Source organism: Lemur catta, chromosome 6 (assembly GCF_020740605.2).
Source record: "Lemur catta isolate mLemCat1 chromosome 6, mLemCat1.pri, whole genome shotgun sequence".
In the NCBI taxonomy this organism is placed as follows: Eukaryota; Metazoa; Chordata; class Mammalia; order Primates; family Lemuridae; genus Lemur; species Lemur catta.
The window spans coordinates 8,464,099-8,487,105 of record NC_059133.1 but is presented as its reverse complement, the minus strand read 5'-3'; the positions used below and the strand labels follow the sequence as shown (position 1 = coordinate 8,487,105).

At 59.8% G+C, this 23,007-nt stretch overlaps 1 protein-coding gene across 2 annotated transcripts; it reads left to right on the top strand.

The window, feature by feature from the left end:
* The first annotated feature begins 1,438 nt into the window (after nucleotides 1–1,438).
* Nucleotides 1,439–22,926, top strand: MGAT3 (beta-1,4-mannosyl-glycoprotein 4-beta-N-acetylglucosaminyltransferase). 2 transcript variants are annotated; one of them, XM_045554871.1, is made up of 2 exons: nucleotides 1,439–1,467; nucleotides 18,119–22,926. In XM_045554871.1, the coding sequence occupies exon 2, from the start codon at nucleotides 18,120–18,122 to the stop codon at nucleotides 19,719–19,721; it is 1,602 nt and encodes a 533-aa protein (XP_045410827.1). In that variant the 5' UTR covers nucleotides 1,439–1,467; nucleotide 18,119; the 3' UTR covers nucleotides 19,722–22,926. The 2 variants fall into 2 exon arrangements, with proteins under 2 accessions (XP_045410827.1, XP_045410826.1); XM_045554870.1 differs by lacking the exon at nucleotides 1,439–1,467 and adding an exon at nucleotides 1,763–1,823.
* The last annotated feature ends 81 nt before the right edge of the window (nucleotides 22,927–23,007 follow it).

The window sequence follows — 23,007 nt, the reverse complement described above, 5'->3', positions numbered from 1 at the left end:
GCAGCAGCGGGCACACCACACGCAGGCTCGGCCGGCCCGGCCGGGGCGAGAACCCTCCCCACAGCTTGCTGGGGGCCTGACCTTAGTCAAGTCCTGTCCTCTCTTCAAGTCTCAGTTTCCTCATCTGTGAAATGGGTTGAGAGGATGAAGCGAGATGGTGCAGGTCACTTGGGAGCCCAGGGTCACCAGGAGGTTAAGTGGTGTCTCTGAGACCAGTCCCTGGCCCCCTGACACCCGGAATGGTCCTCTCACCTTGTGCTGATGGCTTGTTGCTGTTGTTTCATTTTTTTCTCTCATTCCCCGAAGTCAGCGAAGTCAGTGGGACACTTGAGCACTTGCTTGCCTGTGTCACAGCACTTTCTGGACCTGCCAGGTGGGAAAGTCAAGTCATTAACGGGGCAAGAACAGATCAGTGGGCCCATCATGCCAAGGAGCAGTGGGCCCAGCACCTGCAGCCCTGCGTGGGGTCCCTGCCATTGGTGAGGGCCTCCTGCGTGTCCCCAGTGGAGACAGTCCTGACACAAGAGGGCTGGGCCCCTTGCCACAGAAGACTCCAGCCCTTCCCTGCCATAGTGCAGCCGCCTCCGTCCTCACCGCTGCCTGAAAATGTCCTCCGAAAACTAAGGAGATGGGCACCCTGTTGCCTCGGGACCCTCACCGTCACCCCCAGAGACTCTGAAGGGGGGTGTCGTGTGGCTGGGGTGTAACTGAGCCCATCCTTGGGGCTGATGCTGTTGGGGGCGAGAGCAGGTGGGGCCTCTCACCCCACCCCCAGAAAAACAAACCGAACCTCAAAGCAAAGATGACCCCGAGGTGGCTTAGGGCCTAGACTCTGCTCCGCTGGAGCCCCAGGGGCACAGAGCAGAGCAGAAATGCCCCAGGCAGGCTGGGGTGGGTGCCAGTAACGGGAGGGGAAGAGAGAAAGGCTCATTGTTCAGGCGTCTGCAGCCCCAGAGGCAGCCAGCTGTGCACTTGCCCGTCGGGACCACTCCCAGCAGGAAGATAATTGCGGTGCTCAGATTCCCAGAGTGGCAGGAGGACCGCTGCCACCCTCCCACCGAGGAGCTCAGGCTCTGGGCCAGGTGCGGGCTTGTCGCCTCCCCACGTCGTCCTCCGCGGCAGAGCCAGGGTTCAGCAGCAGCACCTGCAGCGCCAGGCGTGGTGCTGGGGGAGGATCCTCACCGCCAAGGGCGGCTCTTCCTTTGCCACCTTCTTCCTTCCTGTGGCTCCTCCCAGCTGCCGTGTGGCTCACTGGACACTCCAAAGGCTGGTGTCATTTGCAGCATCTCCCCCCTCTGCCACCACCATCCCTTTGGAAGGGAGCCTTAGAATTCACAGAGCTGAACGGCCTCACTGGTGTGGGCATGGCAGCTCAGGGTGGCCCAGCAGGCAGGACTAGGACCCTGGCCACTTTTGTGGGCACCAGACGAGGCCTGAGAGCCCGGCAGCACTCACTGAAAGGTGCAGGTATGTGGATTTGGGGAAAATCGTTTATTCATTCAACAAATGGAAGTCAAGCACCTCTTTTGTGTCAGGCTCTGTGCTCAGGGCTCAGGACCCAGGGTGTCAGCCCGTGTGGGCTGAGGGGTCTGGGGGCAGCCGGGGCAAGCAGCCTGGAGGAAGTGCAGCTGCACTGAACCCTCCAGGGCAGGCACGGGGCTGCCGAGGGCGAGATTACAGGGAAACTTCCAGCCTCCTTAGAAGCCTTGGACTTTATCCTGAGGGCAGTGGCTCCAAGCTGGGAGCAGCAGCCAATGTGGCTTTTGCTTGGCTAATGGGGACCAGGTCGGGAGCCCTGAAAGGAAGCTGCTGCCATTGGCCAGGTGAGCACTGATGGTGGCTCGACCAGCCTGGGACAGTGGGCTCAAGGAGAAGGCGGAGATGTGAAGTGTCAGGCAGCCGGGCGGTGGGACCAACAGGGTCTGGTGAGAGGTGGGCAGGTTGTGGAGAGGGAGGGACTGAGTGTGGGTCCTGGGTTCCTGGCATGAGCCACTGGGTGGACAGTCACATCACTGACTGGCCCAGAAGGAAGAATGCTGGGAATGCCAGCGTTTTTGGAGTGTCCCTTGGAGGCTTGGGTCACAGGTTATCAGCTCAGGTTGTCGGAATGACTGTTTGAGAGAGTTCTTTGCGCCTTGTTTGCAGCAGAAGGTCTCTGAGGGCCAAGTGAGCTGCCGGGGCAGGACTGGGACCAGGCCCGGTGTGGCCCAAGCCCGTGCCCATCGCCCACCTTGCTGTCTGGCCTCGTCATTCCTTCGGGGTCTGCACCTCCCTGTGCCTCACTCCAGCGGGCACTCAGGCCTCTCGGGCGTGCAGGTGTACCCGCCACCTGCCCCCTGTGCACACGGGCAGGTGCCGGTGGGAGCATCACCCACTCATAGGCACTACCGGACCGGACCTCTGCCTGGCCGCCTGTGCATGGTGCCACCCCCACCCGCCCTGGGGACGGCGCCTCGGACAAAGTCCCCGATGCTAGAGAAGGCCCCAAGAGGGCAGGGAGGGGTGGGGCTTGCTCTCTGGGCTGGAGATAGAGCCAAGGCGCCGCTCTGTGCTGAAGTGGCCCTTTGTACATTGTCCCTAGGGGCTGGTGAGCAGGAGGGGCTGGCACTGCCGGGGCAGCACAGAGTTGATCTCTGGGGGTGGCGTGGGGTGGGGGCTTTCTCTGGCCACGGGGGCAGCGGAGCACCCCATTAGGTGTGGAGCTCACTGGCTGGGCCTACACCCCAGGTGCCCCCAAACCAGGCGATACTTGTCCCTCAGTCTGTCATCGCTTCTCATTGGGGTTCCCTGTGTCTTTGGACTGTTCTGCTGTCACCCAGCAGCTGTTTGTGGAGTACCTGCTGTGGGCCAGGCTTAACAGCAGTGGCCGAGGCCCACGGTGACCCTGCAGTTGACATTCTGAGCAAGCGGGCTGAGGCGGGGAGACGTAAACAAGGACACGAGATCGCCTCTGCAGTGATCCGTGTGTGGGGACGACACCTGGAGGGGGCTGCGTGGTGGGGGCGGGGGCGGCCACTTTAGCTGGCGGGTCAGGAGGGCCTGTCTGACCAGTGGCTTTGGAAGGAAGGGAGGCAGCCAGCACGCAGAGATCCGAGGGGAGAGCGTTCTAGGCGGCGGGATCAGCCAGTGCGAGGACGCTGGGGGGACAGAAGGCGGGGAGCGTGGCTGGAGCCCAGTGGACAAGGGAGGTGAGATCGGCGAAGACGCAGGGACCAGAGGGGCAGGGCCTGTGGGCACCCAGAGGAGGTGGGGTTTCATTCTGAGTGTGAAGGGGCCACAGGAGGGCAGATGTGGCCCGATGGGGACCTTGAGGTGGTCCTGGCTGCAGCAGAGGCAGGAGGGCGGCCAGTGAAGAGCACCTGGGGGCAGCAGAGGAGGCAAAGAGGGAGCGTTTGTGGGGGAGGTGGCAGCAGGCCTCACAGGCCACATGAAGAGAGCATGCGGCACCCAGCTCAGCTCGGAGGACTGTCTGTGATCCCGTTTAATCCTCACGGGATGCAGGGCTGGGTGGCCTCACACTGCAGACCAGGCCACCAAGGTCCAGGGATATTAAGTGTCCTGTCCAAGATCACACAGCGGGGATGGGAAAGGGCAGGATTTGAATCCAGCTCCTTTTGACTCCAGACTGCAGGAAGCAGCGTCCCCAAGGCAGCACCCCCCACCCCGTGCTGTCAGAGTTGGGGGGCAGCGCAGGGCCCAGGGGGCAGAGGCGAGTGTCTTGCACGGGAGGCGCTCAGCCCTGGCCCCTCTGCCTCACTTTCCTTCGCCTCCTTCGTAAGTGGGCCGTGGCCACCCCCTCTCAGACCAAAAGTGCTGCTGGCTCTGCCGGGGAGGTGGCCAGTCCCCCCGAGAGCCCTGGAGGTGTGGGCGTTCTCACCCCACACCTTGGAGAACTCACAGGTGTGGACGCTGCGGCCGGGCAGAGCTGGTCTCCGTCCGTGCTCCTGTCCAGGCAGCGCAGGGCACTGGGGAGGTGGGCGGGGAGCCGAGGCCCGAGACACAGGGGTCCCTGGGGGTTCATCCCCTCTGGCCTCAGTGGGTTCCGTAGGGACGGGGGCTGTGAGCCCGGGTGGAGGGGCCAAGTCAGCACTGGTGAGGGACCGGCCGCAGGGCCTGCTGATGAGTTAGAAGAAGCTGTGTGCTCTTTCCCTCTTCTAACCAGAAGCTGTTAATAATTAATCATCTGCCCACTTAATTATGGGCTCGGGCAGCACCCCACCCCACTGCCCTGGCCCCTCAGCCTCCTTTCTGTTCCTCCCTCCTTCGCCCTCCTGGCACCCTGCAGCCCCCCTGCCTCTGCCACCCTCCCTCTGCAGAGCTGCCAGGACCCCCGTGCCCTTGGGGAGCCCCCAGCCCCAACACACACTGAGCGTCCTCTCAACTCTCCTTCCCACTCAGGCCTCTTGGCAACGCTCGTGGGTAGGCACTGTCCCATCTGACAGATGGACCCACTGAGGCACGGAGGGGCAGAGGAGCCCACGGACACACATTCATTCACTCATCCGCTCACGGATGCTCACTGCACGCTGGTCCCTGCACGGAGCCCCCAGGAGCAGGGCTTGGGCACCCACAGCCTGGGGGAGGCAGACCAGCAGACGGGAAATTTCTCTCCAGGCTTATGGGGACAGTGGGCAGGGGGACGTCCAGGGGTTCCTGAGCAGACTCGGGTTTGAGGGCAGACCTCCAGGGGAGACCAGGGCCAAGCTGAGGCGTGAAGGAGGGGAGGAGTTCCCAGAATGTGGGCACTGGAGCGTGGGCACCATGTGCCAAGGCCCCGGCGTGGCGCCGTCTCCCCTCCCGGCAGCAGGAAGGCTCAGGAGCGCCGGGCTCAGCCTTCCAGGCCAGGGCCTGATTTATGTCTTCACCCTCCCAGGAGCCCTGCGAGGGTGACTCTTAACACAGGAATGAATGTCTTGCTAAGGGTGGACTCTGGGCTTGGAGCCAGGCAGTACAATAGCTGTTTGGGGGTATCTCCTGGACCCTCCCCATTTCTCCTCCATGGCCAGCCACACAGAGTGCAGCCTCTGCTCCCACTTAGGGAGAGCCCCTAACTCATGCCACCCCCGTGGGGCTGCGAGCACTGGGCCCACTCGCAGGGGAGGCAGCGTGGGCTCGCCCCGCTTTGTGGGAGACGCTGGGTCCCACCACGCAGAGTTTATTTCCGAGCCCTTCCGTGGGTATCACATGTGTATCACACTCCTGGGTGTCCCATCCATGTCCCACTGAGAATGTCCAGCAGCCCCCTGGGAGTCGGGGCAATGTTCGGGGGGACCCCCCTCCCAGAGAGGGAGGAGGGCAGGGTCAAGAGGAGATGGACCCGCAGTTTACCGCCAGCCTGGCCCCAGCAGGCTCCTCACCTGTGAAACCGCAGGTGCTCCCACCTCCCCCGCACCTGGCACCCATGAGTGGCTCCAGGAGGGCGGGGCTGCCACTCACCGCTGCTTGGCTACCTGTTTTACAAATGAGGAGACCAAGAGGTGAAGGGACCCTGCTGGAAGAGGTGGGGCCAGGAACCAGCCCAGATGAAGGGTGGGGCTGGCACCTGGGCAGCAGGTCAACTGGCCATGTATCCCCTGACACCTGTGCTCAGCCTCTGGGGGCGGGGACAGTCTCTAGGGAAGAAACGGCTGCTATAAAGCCATAAAGCCAGGCACACAGTTGGGAACACGCTGCAGTAGCGTGACTAGACTCTGTGCCTCCCCTGTGGTGGTGCCAGCAAAGGGTCCAGAGGCAGGTATGGGCCAGGGGAGGGGAGGATGGCAGCAGTGGTCTGCAGGGGCCCAGGGAGGGGCCGGGCGGTGGCCTGGTGCAGGGTGGAGTGGTGGGGAGTGCAGGCCACAGGGTAGGGGCAGTGCATGGCCACATACGGGCTTGTCATTTTGACTCTCTGAACCTTGGTTTCCCCATCTGTAAAATAGCAATGGGGGTTGATGCCAGGGCAGAGTTAGAGAACAGCTAAAGCCTCAGCGCGGCCCTGCCAGAGGGCAGCGTGGGGTGGGGGGGTCTCAGATGTCCTCCCTCTCTCCCCCACCTTAGTCCTGTTTGTGCTGCTACCACGGAATTCCCGAGACTGGGCCCTTTATAAAGAACAGAAATGTCTCTCGCACGGTTCCAGAGGCTGGGAAGCCCAAGATGGAGGGACGAGCATTTGTGGAGGGCCTTTGTGCTGTGTCACCCCAGGGCAGAAGGGCAGAAGGGCGCTCGGGACAGAGGGAAGGGGCCCAGCTCCTGTTTTCATCGGAGATAAGGGCGTCAATGCAGGCATGGGCAGAGCCCTCTTGGCTTAATCACCTCTTGAAGGGTCCACCTCTCAACACCCCTGCCTTGCGGATTAAGTTGCCAACACATGAACTTTTGGGGACACATTCAGACCAGAGCACCAGCATATGATTGCAGGCCGGTGAGGGGAAGCTGTGGGCACAGGGCTTTGGGCACCCCCGGCCTGTGGCCAAGCCAGGCTAGCTACAAACAGAACCCCCTGCGTAGACGGTGGGGCATTTGGCTCGGGACCCGTCCCTGCTCTCTGAGCCTCTGCTGATCAGGGCTGAGGAAGATGATGAGAGGGAGGGGGATAGGGGTTGCGGGGGAGGAGGGGGTGGGCGGGCATGGCGGGGCAGGGGGCAGATGGACTGTGAGGCTGTGAGCTCCGGGGCAGGGCAGGGCGGGGGTCTGCAGAGCGGGGCAGGAGCCAGGTCTCCCGGGGGCTCCTGAAGTCCAGGCCACACCTTGGAGGTTTGCTGACTTTTTAGAGCATGAGCCCTAAAACTGTGAGCGAACTCGCTGCAGCCCCTGGCAGACGCTCGCACTGTTACAGGCTGGTGAGGGGCCTCAGGCGGGTGGGTGCACCTCTCCTGGACACCAGGCTCTTGTGGCTGGTCTGCTCACCTGCCAGGAAGACATGTGACCTGAAAATGGCAGGCCCATGGGCTCCTGATGGCCCTCACAGGGGCCCTCACCTTGGGCAAGGCTAAAGGTGGCAGCCTAGACCTTGTCCCCAAAATCCTGAGTGAGGAGCCCCGGGCACCGGCTGGCGTGACTCCTGCTGCTGCCATTCGCCAGCTGAGTCTCCGGCAGGTCCCTCAGCCCTCTGTGCCTGAGAGGATGGAAGAAGTGAGGCCAGGAGCACAGCGGCTGGCACCAGAGGGCACCCAGTAAGTGCCAGCGCCACAGAGAAGGGGCGGATGGGGGAGGCACCGTCTCCTGGGAGGAATGTTCTGGGCCCACTGCTCCCCAAACCTGCCCACCCCGCCTGGTTAGAGGGTTAGCTGCATGGGGTGGTGACTGAGAAGGGGGTGCCCAGGTTCCTGCCCAAACCTTCCCTGAAGTGCGGGGGAGTGTCCTCCCCACCCCCTCGAGGCCCACGTTGCCGCTCACCAGACTCAGCCCACACCCTCCTGCCATGCACCCTCCATGCAGCCCCCGCGTGGACCCCAGGGCCCCGACATGCCGGCCTTGGTGCTGTAGCCCACTCTGCGCAGTGGCTCTCTCTCGACCTGCGGTCTTGGCTTAACTGCCCTTCCCTCAGGAGGTCCCCTGACACCTGGCATCCTCTGTTGGCTGGTTTTCTGGCTTGTTCTCTGTCCCCTTCTCTGAACTGAGCTCTCTGAGGGACTTGTCCACCCGGCCTGTTCTGGCTGTACCCCAGCACCAAGCCCAGAGGCCGACCTGCTCTCTCCACCCACCCAGGACAGGCAGAAGCACCACTGTCCCACTGCAGTCATCCTGTCCCCCTAGACCCTCCCGCAGCCCCGGGGCACCTTCCCTGCACCCTGCCCCGACCCGCACGGCTCTCAGTTCTGCATCAGGCAAGTGTACAGTTGTGTGTGGCCCTGCTGGAGGGGGCTGTCCTCATGAGGGATAGCTGTGTCCCTGAGAGAGAGAGAGGCCTGTGCCTGAAGTCCCACCATGCACACTTCTTCCTCTGGCTTATCCCAAACGTTCACCGAGTGTCTGCTCTAGGCCGGGCCACCTGCCCTCTGGGCTGCCAAGGGCCACTTCCCACTCCTGGCCTGGCTGTCCCCACAGGCCAGGTCTGCACCTCTCCACTCCGGGCACCCTGTGTAGGGGGCAGCCAGAGTCTTGAGGGCCCCTCTGAGCTGTGCACATGGTCCCCAGCCCAGGGTGGGGCATCTGTCATCTGCCGCCTGGTGTTCACGAGGTTCCTTCTCTGCCTGGGTGGAGGCTGAAGATCCGAGATGGGGGAGCCCCACCCCGCCTGTCTCCTCCTGTCACCGCTGGCCCCTAGCTGCTTGCACAGGCCCCCTGCCAGGGCTCGATGTGCACGGACGCTGCTGACCATCTGGCGCCTCTTTCTCCTCTTCCTCTCCCTGGGCGTTCCCAGGTCCTGCCTTTGGCCCCGCCTCCCTTCCCAAGCTTGGGAGTGCCCGGCTTTCTCTGCCAGTCACCTGCTAACGCCTCCAGCCTGGGGTGTCCAGCTGCCCCCAGAGCTGCACCCTCCCTCCCATGGTCACCCAGTGTTTAACAAGCCCTCTCTGCTGGGGCCATGTCCTCAGCTCACCTCCCTCCCACCCCCTGCCCCATCTGCCAAGGTGTGGACAGGGGACGTCCCTGGGCTGCTCCCTAGACATGCTCCCCTCAGCCCATCTACGGCCTCCGGCACCCGGCTCCCTGCCTCCCGTTCTCCCCAGTTCCGTCTAAACCTGCACGGTCCAGCGCAGTAGCCACTAGAGCATGTGGCTATTTAAATTATAAATTAGTTCGTCAGTTGCCGCCATCAATTTCAAGTGCTCAATAGACACATATGGCTACGGCTACCATGCAGCATGGCGCAGGCCTAGAACATTCCCACCATGACCGAAAGTGCAAGGGACAATGCTGAAGGCTGAGCAGATTGGCTCAGGCTGACGGGGCTCCCTGTGCTGAGAGCCTTTAGGGGCCTGGGGCTGAGGCCTGCCTCTGCTCCACCCCCAGCCCCCACTTAGGTAGAAACTCTAGAGAGCAGTAGGTTTGCACAGGTGAGCAGAGGAACAGTCTACATACAGGTTGCTTTACCCTCAGAACCTCAGTTTCCTCATCTGCACAATGGGGACAATAATTCCTACCTCCAAGGATGGTAAAGTCCACGTAAAGCCCCCAGCTGACGCCTGGCACGTGTTAAGCCTGCGGTGAGTGGTGGCCATCATAGTCAGTGTGAATAAGGCAAGGCGGGGGTTCGATGGCCATGAACCTCATTGCTGGGTGGTGGGAGCCTCGAAAGGCTTCTGAGCACAGCCACCCTGTTGGAGGACGCCTGAGGATGATTAATGTGTTTAGCCTCCAGGGCTATCCAGTAGAACATTCCGGGATGGTGGAGACATTCCATCTCTATGCTGCCCAGGGGTCTCTGGGAACTAGAAGCTGACATGCAGGGAGGGGCAGAGTCCAAGCAGGGGCAGGTCCCAGCTTTGGGAACCAACTTTCCCAGGCACTTGCCAGCCACTCTGTGGGAAAGTTCTCAGGCAGCCCGCAGGGGTCTGGGATCAGGCTAAACAGGGATGGGTTTGGAGAGGGGGGGCGGGCCAGGGTGCACGGGAACTGGCATGGGGGAGGGCCAGGCTTTGCCATGGAAGGGAGGCCTGGGGTGGGTGTTGGACTGAGAGCCTTTGGCAAGGCCCCCACCCTGGAGCTGAGCCAACAGGGAGAGCAGGGCTGCCTCTGTGGGGCCCAGACTCTCGTGCCCAGGGAAGTTGGGTATCCGGTGGCCTGGGCACCCTGTCTTCCGTGAATGCTGCCTGGCTGGTGCAAGAACTGCTCCACTGTAGCTCTGGCTCTCCCTTAGGGCCTTGGTTTCTGCACCCATGGATGGGCCCAGCAGCAGCTGTCCCACCTGCCCACGGTGAGCAGGATTTGCAAGGACTCTCTGGCCACCCAACGAAGATGGAGTCCTTGACCAGGCCTGGCGCTGAGAGCAGACCACTCCCTCTGGGCGTGCCGGGGGACGCGCAGAACTCCTGGGCTGGGAGTCGTGGTGCACCAGACCCTCCCTCAGCCAGGCCCCTCAGTCTGCAGCCCCTCTGGGCCTCGGGTCCTGCTGTCAGCAGGGGTGGGATGCTTGGGGAGTCTCTGTTGCCACCTGTTTCCCTCCCGTCAGCTGTGTTCACTGAGGGAGTAGCTCAGCCTCTTAAGGCCTCCATCTCCTCACCTGCAAAATGGAGACACACACACCTACCTCCAAGGGGGGCCCACGAGTCAAACTCTGACTTCTCTCCGGCACTTGCAGCGGCAGTGCCTGGCACACGGCAGGGTCTCGGCATGCGTACCGGTAGCCTGGGAGGTACGCTGGCTGTAGAGGGACCGCCGTGTGTGGGCCTGCCCCTGGTGGAGCCCCACCTGATGATGTTCATCAGAAGAATCAATCAAATGATGAGAGCGGAAGAAACAAGCACAGCGTCAGTTGTTTCTTGAATTTTGCTAGAACTCTGGGATCTGTTGTGTTCCATGGCACCTCCTCTGCCTGTCACCCCATATGGGGTCATGAAACCTCCAGCTGGAAGGACCCTTATTTAGCCCCAGAGACCAGGTCACTATCTTCTCTGCCTTATCCCAGGAAGGAACTGGAACCAGTCGCGGAAGTTCCACGGAAGCTGATGAAGGGCAGGAGGAAGAATTTCTAGCAGCCCAGGGGACTTGGAATGGGCCCCACTAAGAACTGGACAAGCAGAGGCCAGATGTCACTTGGCAGGGGCACTGGCCTGGGCTGAAGGCTTGGACAGTGTTCTTTTTTGAGGGCCTTTGGGCCGAGAGAGGAGTCTGGAAACGTCGGTGGGCTCCAGATTCCCTGGGGTCTGGTTTAGGTCCTGGCAGCCTGAGGAGTTGCTGAGAAATGCCCCATGGGGAGGTGGGTGCCCGTCAGGGGTAAGCAGCCCCCTAGTTGGCCCAGCTACCTTTGTACCTTAACAAAGGTGCCTTTGTTGTCATTACTGAAGGTAACAAAGCTGGCCAGGAGAAAGGCCTGGCCTGTTCGGTGGGGTCATCTGTATTTGGTCGTCTGGCAGGAAACCCAAATGGAAGGAAGGAAAAAAAAAAAACAACAGGCATTTATACAGCATCTACCAAGTGCCAGCTCCATGCAGAATGCTTTGACACTGTGGCTCATCCAGGTCTCCCACAGGACTGCAAATGAGGGGATGACAGCTGCCTTTTACATCTCAAAAGGCTGAGGATCAGAGAGGCTAAGTAACTTGCCTGAGGGCACACAGCAAGTAAGTCACAGCTTGGGGATCCAAACTAAATCCTCCAGACTTTCAGTAATGGTGGAGGCCTGCTCTTACTCACCGAGCATCTGTTGTGTGCCTAGGTGTGTTTCCCAGCCCTTTGCATGGATTAACTCCTTGGATTCTCACAATAGCCCTATGAGATGGACCGTTATACCTGTGTTTTATGGAGAGGGGGAACTGAGGCATAGGGAAGTGGAGTAACTTGCCAAGGTCACAGGCAGTGTTCAGATCTGGCGGTCATAGCCCCCGGGCTACCCTGTGCTTCAGGAGCTGCTGGACATGGCAGGCTGCCAAGATGCACCTTCCGCCCTCCTCCCAGGTCGTGCAGGGCAGGACTGGGTTGGGGCAGAAGGTGGGCACAGGGAGGTGGCGAGGATCTATCCCCGCAGGTGTTCCCGGCCTGGGGGTTGTGGATGGGCAAGTTCCTGCCCGGGAGCGGAGACTGAGAGTGCTCTGGGTGAACTCCAAAATCCCCTCATGGACATTGCGAGCACCCGCTAGGGGTTGGGCCTGCCCTCTCCCAGACACACAGACGATGGCTGGCCCTGTCTCCCAGCTGGGGGAGTTGAGTGCCTGATGGCTGTCCCAGAGCTGAGGACAGCAGACATCAGGTGTTGAGAGGCAGGCAGGGAAGGGGTCTGGAGGGGGTGGACAAGGGAAGTGGCCGCTAGGACATGAGCTGTCTGAACCACGGAGGAGGCTGGCAGGGGCCGGGGTGAGGCCAGCCAAGGGCACCCCCAGGGCCAAGTTAGGACCCTGGTCAGCGCAAGCCAGCTCAGGACCACGGAGAGTTCCACGGAACCTCCCATCACCCTGGTGACAGCTGTCAGTGTATGTCTGCACCTTGGAGGCTGCTGCCGCGTGGCCAGCCCTGCAGTCACAGCCTGTGGCCTCCAGGGAGCATCTCTCTTCTCTATGGGCAGGAGCCCCCGGCTGGGCTGAGCCTGAGAGCCCTGGCTCTGAAGGGTTTGGGCTCATTGGTTGTCCCTCCCTTACCCCATCAGCCTTCCAAGCAGAGCCCAGAGACAAAGGGCACACGGAGAAGGGCAAAGTGGGAAGAGGAAAAGAAGGAAGAAAATCTGCACAGCTTGAACCTTCCAGGCCATGGCCACAGGCTTGAGTCCTGCTGCCATCGTGGGTCACACTCAGCCTCCTCGGGCCAGGATTACCTGGCTACCAGAAAGCACCTGCTCCCCACCCCGTCCCCACCACCATTTCCCACTCAGAGGAGACCCAGGGCCCGGGAGCTGGGTGCAGCTCACAGGGTGTCTGGCAGTGGGGTGGGTGTGGGTGTCCTTCCAGGGGGTCTCCCAGGGGGTCTCAAGCCTCCTTTTCCTGGGGCCCCAGGCAGCGTGGTTTCCCAGCCCACGCCCCCTCCCCTGGCAGGCTCAGGTTCGGCCCAGGCTCCGTCCCTGCTGCTCTGAGAGGGGACTGAGGCCCTGCCAGGGGCCCACCTGGAACTCTTGCTGCTGCGGTGCCCCGCCCGAAGGCTCTCCCTCCTCTGCCAGGCTGGGGAATAATAACGGGGATAAGAAGAGCTAGCACTTATTGAGTCCTTGCTGTGTGCTAGGTACTTAATGTGGATTTTTATCTAGCCCTCACTTTATCGATGAGAAAACAAAGGTTCAGAAAGTGATTGAGCTGCCCAAGGCCACGTGGACAGGAATGGCAGAGCTGGGGTTTGACCCGGGCAGTGCGAGCATATGGACGTGATGGAGAGCACATCGAGGAGGTCTAGAGCATCGCAGGGCAGTGTCGTTGAGCACCTGCCGTGTACATTTCCCTGCTCCAGGGAGCTTGTATTCCAGCTGGGAAGGCAGATGTCCCGGGGAGACGAGCTGGTAGCGAGTGTTGGAAGGGCAGGGCCAGGGGCTGGGCTGGTCTTTCCGATCCTCACGCGAAGTGGGCAGGCAGGGAAAATGATACCCTTTGAGAGATGGATCCCTTTGGAGCTGAGGCTGAGCGAGGCCGAGTGACCTGCTCTGGTTCACAGTGGCCACAGAACCCAGAGGTGGCTCCTTGCTCTCTCTGAAGAGCCAGAGAGCTCAGGGTGGGCTCTGGCTTGGGACAGAGGTGCTTGGGTTCCAGGCCAACCTTGGCACGGAGCAGGCCTCTAAGAAATGCTAGGTGAATTTTATTGAACTGAGTAAGGGCCAAAGTGTGGCCTTGAGCTCCCAGAGAGCAGCTTCAGCAGTAGGGAGGACTTGGAGAGGGGTTTTGTTCGCAGCGGCCCAGCCCACGGGAGTCCCCAAGTCCTTCCTCAGCTAAGCTTGTTCTCTGGGCAGCTCCTGCGCAGTGAGCCCCTCCTGGGGTCCTGAGTTCCTGGAGGGGCTCATGCCAAGTGCATCCTGGGAAGCGAGGTGGGAGTGGGGCCGTGGGCTGGACAATGTCCCCCACCCCAACTCCTACTGCCCGGGCCCACCTCACGCCCGTCCATCCTGTGAAGCTCCAAGGCAGAGCATGCTGCAGAAGGGACCTGAGATTTGGATCCAGAGACCAAGGTTAGCGCCAGTCTCTGCCGTAGCCAGCTGTGTGACCTTGGCTGTGTCCTTCCTGCTCAGCCTCAGTGTCGGCGTCTGAGGAGAAGCAGCGGTGAGAGCAAGGCCCTGCAGAGACAGACGCTGGCTGCAGCCCCAGCCCTGCCATTTCCCGGCTCCGCAAAGGCGGTTTAGGGCTGGCTCCTCCACCCCAGGCAAAGGCTAGTCCTCCTTACAGTGCCTGGGGCCAAGCGTTCCCACCCGGCTCATCTGCAGAATCTGACCACGCTCTGCACCCACCGCCCTGGGTCAAAGCCACCCTGACTCTCGCCTGGACAGTGCAGTGGCTGCTCCCGGCTCTCCCTGCGCTGCCCTTGGGGCGACAGTCTGTTCTCCATAGAGCAGCCAAAGCGAGTTGTTCAAACCCAGCTCAGGCCACAGCCCTCCTCTGCTCTGAATCCTCCAGTGAAAGCCACCTTTCCAGCCCCTCAGCCCCAGTGTCCCCCGGCCCCCTCCATCCCACCCTGCTCGCTGTTCCTCCCTCACGAGCACGCACTCCTGCCTGAGCACCGGCTGTTCCTTCCGCCTGGAACATTCTTCCCCAGTGCCCTTACCCGCGTGGAGTCTGTTCACCGGTGACCTCAGCGAGCCTGCCTGACCACCACTTCTCAGTGGACCTGCTCCCCCGCCCTGTACCCCGCTTTGCCTTTCTCCAGAGCATGACTTTTTAACGTGCAATCCTATTATCTGACTCATTTATTTTGAGCTTATTGCAGTCTCCTTACCCTGCCCAGCCCTGTGCAAGCTCCATGACGGAAGAGGTTTTGGTCCATCTCATCTGCCCCATGTTCCCAGGGTCTGGCGCGGTGCCGGGCGCAGGGTGGGCTCTCCATAGTAGTGCAGAGTGAGGTGTGGGTTAGCTGAGCACTTTCTGGGGTGTTGTGTGGACCTGAAGTGATGTGGCTGCTCCATCCACTGGGTTGGTCATGGGGGGACTCCGCAGGGGGCCCCTGTCACCTCACTTGGGCTGAACTTGGCGCATGGAAGGGGCTCGGGACAGCTTTGGGGCTGGGAGAAATCCTGTGACTGATCGTAGGGAATTGCGTGTGACCCTTACCGTGTGACGCTGCAAGTTACATCATCTCCCTGGCTTTAGTTTCCTCACCTGTCAAGTGGGAATGACAACCTGCTTCACGTTGGGAGGACTCAGTGAGGTCACGCGTGTAACGTGCTCGGGACAGTGGCTGGCGTGTAAGCATCAGTGTCAGTTTCATTGTTGCACCTGGTGGTTTGCAGTGGAAGCAGAAATGCCACCAGCTGGGGCCCATTTTGGTTCCATGGCTTTAGCCCCTAGCAGGGCCACCTGAGCTACAGGGGGCTCCGGTGGACTGCAACGTAGTGAGGAAGAGAGGCGCTGGCTGGGGAACCCGGACTTGTGCTCAAGTCCTGACTCAGCCAACTTCTTAATGTCTTTTGGGGAAGATCTTGCCATCTTTCTGAGTCTCAGTTTCCCCATCTGTTAAAACAGGGTGGGTACGATGACCTCCCAGGGTGTCTGAGAGACGCACCTGAGACCCTGAGTGCCAGTGCTTATTTATTCCATTTTATTTTTATGCTGCCTTGTTAAAAAATGTGAAGATAAAAAGGAATCAGGCTGAGAATAAGGGTTGAAAAAATACAGACAGTTGCATGTGAAAGAGTCCCAGAAAATGTCATCTGTGAATGCTGTTGACGTGCTCTGGGCCCACTACTACTGTACACTTCTGAGCCTCCTAGCAGCCTGAGTGATAAGGGAAACATGCTCAGTTCCATGATTCTTTGCAGCAAGCCAGACTGAGGCCTTATCTAGGGGGTCTGCCCTGAAGGCCCCAGTGACTCAGAGGAGAGCCCCCAGGTACTGGTGAGTCTGTCCTCAGAAGAGCACAGCTGGCTGGTGTAACTGGATCCAGGAAGCCAAAGGCCAGCTGGGTCAGTCTGCCCTCGGCAGGTCCACAGAGGCCCTTTACGCTCAAGCAGGGCATTCACTTGCCTCTCCGAGTTTCTCTCACCTTGCTAAGGCCTTCGTTCGATGCTGCCAGGGGATTCAGTCCAGATGGCAGCCCCAGACCCTGCCCTCCACATCTCACGGGCCAGTTTAGCCTAACTTGGGTGTGCCTCACAGAGGCAGGTCCCACACAGAGAAAAATAACCCACCAGAAGGAGCAGGGCTGCCTTGCTAGGTCCTGAAATGCCTTGGGTGGGTCACTCTCTGGGCTAGGCTCCAGTGTGGAGACAGGCCCAGAAGACCCACTTCAAAATGTTGCCAAGGAGCAGCCCCTCCCTCCCCTCCTTCCACAAGCCAGTGGTGAGCAGCCCACCTCTGCCCTGGGACAGCTGACATTTAGCGGAGGTCAGGCCCCCAACCCCGATTATCCTACCTGCCCCTAGTCAGCTGTGCCCGTGTGCGGCTCCAGGGGTCAGGCATTTAAACTAGAGAAGGTGGAGAGCTCAGATCTAACAGTGCACTTACTGCCCTGACCACTGGGATTAGCAACTTGGCTGCTCCCCACCCGCTTGCTCAGGTGAGGCCTTGAGGGGTGTGTGGTTCGGGATCCCAGGCACCTGGGCTCACACCTCAGCTTCAAAACTTTGAGCAGGTCCCTGAGGCCCCTAGGTCCTGGTTTTTGCCTCTATAAGGTGAAAGAGTTGGAGGAGATGGTCCTTAAAATTTGTTTTCTAGATCACACAGTTGACAATTCTGTGCCCTACGACCATGTAGCTTAGGGAAAATTACGCTGGGGGCTTCCAGCCTTGAGCATGGAAAGCAGCGGAAGCTCCTTGAGCTCCTTCTGCACACCAGGAACTCTGCCCCCACTTCGTAGACGTCAAGACGCAGGTTCAGCCTGGTGAGGAGCCTTACTAAGGTCACAGGAGTTTGGAGCCAAGTGTCTCTTTCCCTCTCTCCCTTGCTGTCCTCAGAGTTAGGAAGTGAGGGGGAGAGGATGGTAGGATGGCACTCAGCTAACCAGAGGGAAAACCAGAGAAGTCAGGAGAAGCCACAGAGAAGAACATTTTAAGGGAAAGAATGTTCTGGGTGGAAGGACAGTGCAAGTTGCCAAAGACAAGGTTGCTGTCCTAATCTCTTCTGTGCCTCGGTGGGTCCCCCCACGCAAGACTCTGGTCCCACTTGGGCCCACTTGGCATTTTCATTGGTCAAATGGGTATAACTTCCTGGCCCACCTGCCCACCTGCCTGGGTTCAAGGACCAAGTGAGCTGGATGGTGGCAGTCAGAAGTGCTCTGTCACTGTTCAAGCTCTTTCATGAAGTAAGATGTCCAAATAAAGTGTGGGATTTGGTTAATGGTGACATGCCAATGTCAGTTTCCTAGTTGTGACAAACGTACCATAGTGGTGTAAGATACTAATAACAGGTGAGGTGTGTGAAGAACTCTGTGTACTATCTTGGCAACTTTTCTGATAAATATTCTAAAATTAAAAGCTTATTTAATATGGAGATACAAACATCTCCATTCTACAGTCATAAACTAATTGATAAATTAAGCTATAAATGAATAGCAAATAGTTATATCATGAATCACTCATGAATAGAGAATGATTCATTCAAAATAACCACGTAATATTATGTGGGATTTAAAAGGAACTGGTAGATTTATTTCTACTGATATGAAAATCTTTTAAATCTATCATTGATTGAGGAAAACAACTTGGTTAGACTTAGTGTCCAATATGATAATATTTATGAAAAATATTAAATCAAGAACAGAAAAATTACATATAAAACCAGCAACATGCCTCAGATTTTTTTCTGCCTGAGCATCCAATACAGGATGTGGGGTTATGAAGGGAAACTTTTACTTAATTTTATTCTTTAAATTTGTTAGAATTAAGTGGGTTCCCTTGGGACCGTGAATTTTTTCGGTGAAAAAGTATTCAACAGGTTTGTCAATATGTCCACAAAAAAGATAGCTGGGAAAGGAGGGAGGGTGAAAGGAAGGAGAGACTGGCACAGCAGCCTATAGGGACAGCGTCATGTGGGCAGCCTGCCACCTGCCCTCCCTTGGGGCCTGTGAGCCCCGGGCAGGGCGCGCTCCGTGAGGTTGAGCTTTTCCCAGGATGCATTTGCTCCTGGAGCCAGCTGGCCATGCAGCTGGTACGGTCAGGCTGGGGCAGGTTGCAGAGGCAAACTGTGGTGGTCCGGTGGTCTCTGAGGGGAAGGGCTGCGGGAGCAGGAGTAGTTTCCTTGATGCTGGGGCTTCCAGGGGCCTTGGAGGCAGGAGGTGACTCATGCAGGGGCACCGGGCTCTGGCCAGGACATTCTCAAACATGGCGACAGCTGAGGCCTCCTCAGGTCCCCTTCCTAGGGGACTCTTCCTAGAAGAGTGTCAGGTGGCCCTAACCTGTCTGCTCTGTCCCTCTTTCCCGCAGGATGAAGATGAGACGCTACAAGCTCTTTCTCATGTTCTGTATGGCCGGCCTGTGCCTCATCTCCTTCCTGCACTTCTTTAAGACCCTGTCCTATGTCACCTTCCCCCGAGAACTGGCCTCCCTCAGCCCTAACCTCGTGTCCAGCTTCTTCTGGAACAATGCCCCCGTCACGCCCCAGGCCAGCCCCGAGCCGGGGGGCCCAGACCTGCTGCGGACCCCCCTCTACTCCCACTCACCCCTGCTGCAGCCGCTGTCACCAAGCAAGGCCACCGAGGAGCTCCACAGGGTGGACTTCGTGCTGCCCGAGGACACCACCGAGTATTTCGTGCGCACGAAAGCCGGGGGCGTCTGCTTCAAACCAGGCACCAAGATGCTGGAGAAGCCGCCGCCGGGGCGGCCGGAGGAGAGGCCCGAAGCGGCCAATGGCTCCTCGGCCCGGCGCCCGCCCCGGTACCTGCTAAGTGCCCGCGAGCGCGCGGGGGCCCGGGGCGCGCGGCGCAAGTGGGTGGAGTGCGTGTGCCTGCCGGGCTGGCACGGGCCCAGCTGCGGCGTGCCCACCGTGGTGCAGTACTCCAACCTGCCCACCAAAGAGCGGCTGGTGCCCCGCGAGGTGCCGCGCCGGGTCATCAACGCCATCAACATCAACCACGAGTTCGACCTGCTGGACGTGCGCTTCCACGAGCTGGGCGACGTGGTGGACGCCTTCGTGGTGTGCGAGTCCAACTTCACGGCCTACGGGGAGCCGCGGCCGCTCAAGTTCCGAGAGATGCTGACCAACGGCACCTTCGAGTACATCCGCCACAAGGTGCTCTACGTCTTCCTGGACCACTTCCCGCCCGGCGGCCGGCAGGACGGCTGGATCGCCGACGACTACCTGCGCACCTTCCTCACCCAGGACGGCGTCTCGCGGCTGCGCAACCTGCGGCCCGACGACGTCTTCATCATCGACGACGCCGACGAGATCCCGGCGCGCGACGGCGTCCTCTTCCTCAAGCTCTACGACGGCTGGACCGAGCCCTTCGCCTTCCACATGCGCAAGTCACTCTACGGCTTCTTCTGGAAGCAGCCGGGCACGCTGGAGGTGGTGTCGGGCTGCACGGTGGACATGCTGCGCGCCGTGTACGGGCTGGACGGCATCCGCCTGCGCCGCCGCCAGTACTACACCATGCCCGCCTTCCGCCAGTACGAGAACCGCACGGGCCATATCCTGGTGCAGTGGTCGCTTGGCAGCCCCCTGCACTTCGCGGGCTGGCACTGCTCCTGGTGCTTCACGCCCGAGGGCATCTACTTCAAGCTCGTGTCCGCCCAGAACGGCGACTTCCCCCGCTGGGGCGACTACGAGGACAAGCGGGACCTCAATTACATCCGGAGCTTGATCCGCACGGGCGGCTGGTTTGACGGCACGCGGCAGGAGTACCCGCCCGCCGACCCCAGCGAGCACATGTACGCCCCCAAGTACCTGCTCAAGAACTACGACCAGTTCCGCTACCTGCTGGACAACCCCTACCTGCAGCCCAGGAGCACGGCGCAGGGCGCGCGGCGCCACGGGCTTCCGGAGGGAAGGCCACCCGCCCGCGGCAAATCGGACGAGGTTGAAGGCTAAGGCTGCGTGATTTACAGGCCCCGTGGCAGGGTGCGGGGTGGTGGCCACCCCTAGAATTATCTCCCTGTCTCCTTCTGCCGGCTGGGCTTGGTGGTTCTTGAGAGGACCAGGAGTGGGTGGGTGGGTGGATGGGGCGTCCCCTGCTCAAGCCCTTGTGAATGGAGGGTCAGGCCTTTGAGCGCAAAACGCGGAGTGGGACAGGCTGAGACACCTGCTCAGCCCTCTTGCCCGCCAAGAGTGCCGTGGCCGGAAGGTGCTGCTGGGGAGTGCACCGTGGTCGCGGGGCAGAAGGGTGGGGGAAGGGATCCTGCAGGAACTCTCCAGAGCGCCCATGGGGGCGTGGCCTGCCCGGGGAGGAGCCCACCATTGGTATCCTGGGGCTTTGGACCTGCAGGGGGGGAAGGGCATGCCAGGAGGGCTAGGGGCTCTGTAAATAGATGCATTTGGGTCCAGGAGCAAGAGGGGACACCTAGGAAGGAAGGATGACAAATGACATCCAACTGAGAGGAAGTGCTGGTGGATGCTGTGCAGTGTTATCAGAGGTGCTGGGCTGGAGGGAGAGGAGAGCCTTGGGGCACACCCTGCCCCAAAGGACACGACACAGCTGCACTGGGAGGCTGATGCCTGAGTCTGTCTCTGTGCTCCTGGCCCTTAGGAACTGACATAGCACAGGGCCTGGGGAACCCTGGAGAGTCTTCCTTTGGGTTCCAAAACTGGCCTTGACATTCCTTCTTTTTATATTGCTGTCTTGTGAGAGCCCATTCAGTCCTTACAGGGCCAGGAGTGCAGGTGTAGGTGGCACCTGGGGGGGGGGAGAAAGGGGGAAACTGACAGAAGGCCCCTGCATCGATCCACCCCTTCCTCCCCATCACCCCTTCCTGCTGGCACCCACAGCCCCAGCTCTCCACCCTCCCAAGTGGGATCACTCTTGTGCCCCTCCTTGAGAATGGCTAGAGGCCTGAAAGGGCCCTCAAGGCTGTCCAGGGCCCAAGAAGGGACATTAAGGCCAGTTGTATGTCATACCATTCCTCATAGTTTGCCTTGGGTGGGGGTGTATTTGTTGGAGTAGGGTCTAAGCTGCTGTAATTAAGAGACCCTGAAATACAGTGGTTTATGCAAGACAGAAGCTTATTTCTAATTAAATTGTCTAGAGGAAGATGGTGCAGAGCTAGTAGGGCAGCTCTGCTTTCCTTCATACACACCTTGAATTCTGGACAGAGTGGCCACTCCACCTCCCACCATCCTGTGTGCATCCAACCCCGCGGGAAGCAGAGATAGGCAAGGAAGGCGCACCCCTTTCCTATTAAGGGCATGAACCAGAAATGGCACTGTCACTCTGATAGCATCTCATTGGCCAGGCCTCAGTCACATGGCCACAAGCAGCTGCAAGGGAGACTGGGAAGTGTAGTCCAGCTGGGCTGCCATGTGCCAGCCTCAACCTGGGAGTCCTCTTATTAACAGGGGAGAAGAGAATGGATCCAGGAGACAAGTAGCATCCCTGGGGGAGGGGGAGGGGAGGTGGAGGAATGACTGTTTCAGCCGTTGGATCCTGCTCTCGTCGGAGCTGGAACACCTGCTCCTGTTCCTCTCGCTGTGCCAGCCCAGGGCCGGGGTGCAGTGGGAGCTGCAGCTGTGTGGGAAGGGAACTCCCTCTCCCCCGCCCGCTCACGCGTTACCCGGTGACGCAATGTGCGGGGTCTGCCTGTGGAATGGTACATGTCTGTGGGTGTGTGTGTATATTTATGGGCATGGGTGCATGCTTGGTGTGTATTTGTACATGTCTGTATCGCTGTGTCCCTGTAACTATAAGTTTGTGTGGGGACGTGGGAGCCCAGGCCCAGGTGTCCTCTTCCCCAGGACCTGGGGCCTGTGGCCACACCTCCTGCAGCTCCCCAAAATGACTGAGGCATTAAGCCCTTGGGGAGCCCAGAAAGCAAGGCTAAAGGAGATGCAGGGTCTGTCTGTCTGTCTTTCAGTCTGAGGAATGGGAACCCTCCCGACCTGAGGGCCATGCAGCTGAGAGCCCACTACCTCCCCAGCCCCTCTCGGTCCCCACCCCACACCTCCAGTGAGGCTTTTTCTGGATGTCTTATTGGGAATTCCTGATGGTTTGGACAGGAGGCTGTCCTATGCCACCGCTCCACCTGGGGGGAGTGCCTGGCGCAGGTGTGGTGTGGGGAGCCGGCCTCGGAGCAGCCTCTGGTGGGCAGGCATGCAGCAGGCTGAGGGGCTGTGTGGCTCTACTCTTACTCCTGTCTAAGGGATCCCCCGAGTGAACCCCTCCTTTGAAGTCACAGCAGCCTTCCTCTCTGGTTCCACTTGGAGCTGAGAGGTGGCTCGAGAAGTCAGGGCATCCCTGTGGCTCTGGGTCAGTCCAGGCCAGGCCACTCTCCCGAGCAGCCTCTCTGTGCTCTGTGGACAGGCAGTCTCTGGGGGCCTCTGAATCATGCCTGAGCCCCAGCCCAGGGCCTCCCTCCTTGATGGCTTCCTCACCCCACCTCCTGGTGCCTCCCCAGGCTTTCAGGGGTCCTTGGCCTCCGGTGCTCAGGGGCAGGTGGAGGAAAGGGGGAGAAGCTCAGACCTGCCAGGCCCCGTCTTCCCAATCCAGTGGGGCAGGGGCCTGTTCACAGCAGCGCGGGTGCAGACCTGGCAGTGGGTGGAGAGGACAGCTGTCAGGGGCTGGGGGGCCAGGACGTGGGGTTGAAGAGCTTCACATACCATCACTGCATACACTGGGAATTTGGGGGGGCCCAGGGCCACTCCCCCAACGTGAAGGGAAACCAAACTAAATGTGAACGCTGGCACACTGCTGTCCTGTTGGTGTAGCCAGATCCCTCTCCCCGGAAACCACTAGCCCCATGACCCCTAGACCCAAGTAGGCTCGTCTGTGCCAAGCATCCAGGGAGCTCGGCTGGCCCTGTCCACTCATGGGTCATGTCGGTTCCCAGGGGCAGCACGAGAGAGCTGTGGGGCCCGAGGGGAGAGGGGTGGGGAGACCAATGGGACTTGCCCGAGCAGAAGGCAGGGCACTGGGAAATGTATAATTTAAGGACACCAATAATAATAGTATTATTTTTTTTGTAAGGGAAAATCAATATGTACATTCTGAAATCATTTTCTCTGTAAATGGTTGGATTTCATTTCACCCTTAAAGGGATGCTTAAAAGGAGAAGATAATATTAATAATAAAAACAGCTACAAAGTCCAAAGGGTATGCGTGTGTGGCCAGTTTGTGGGTGCTGTGGGGCAGGGAGGGATGGGAGCAGCAGGCCCTGCTCTTGCTGAA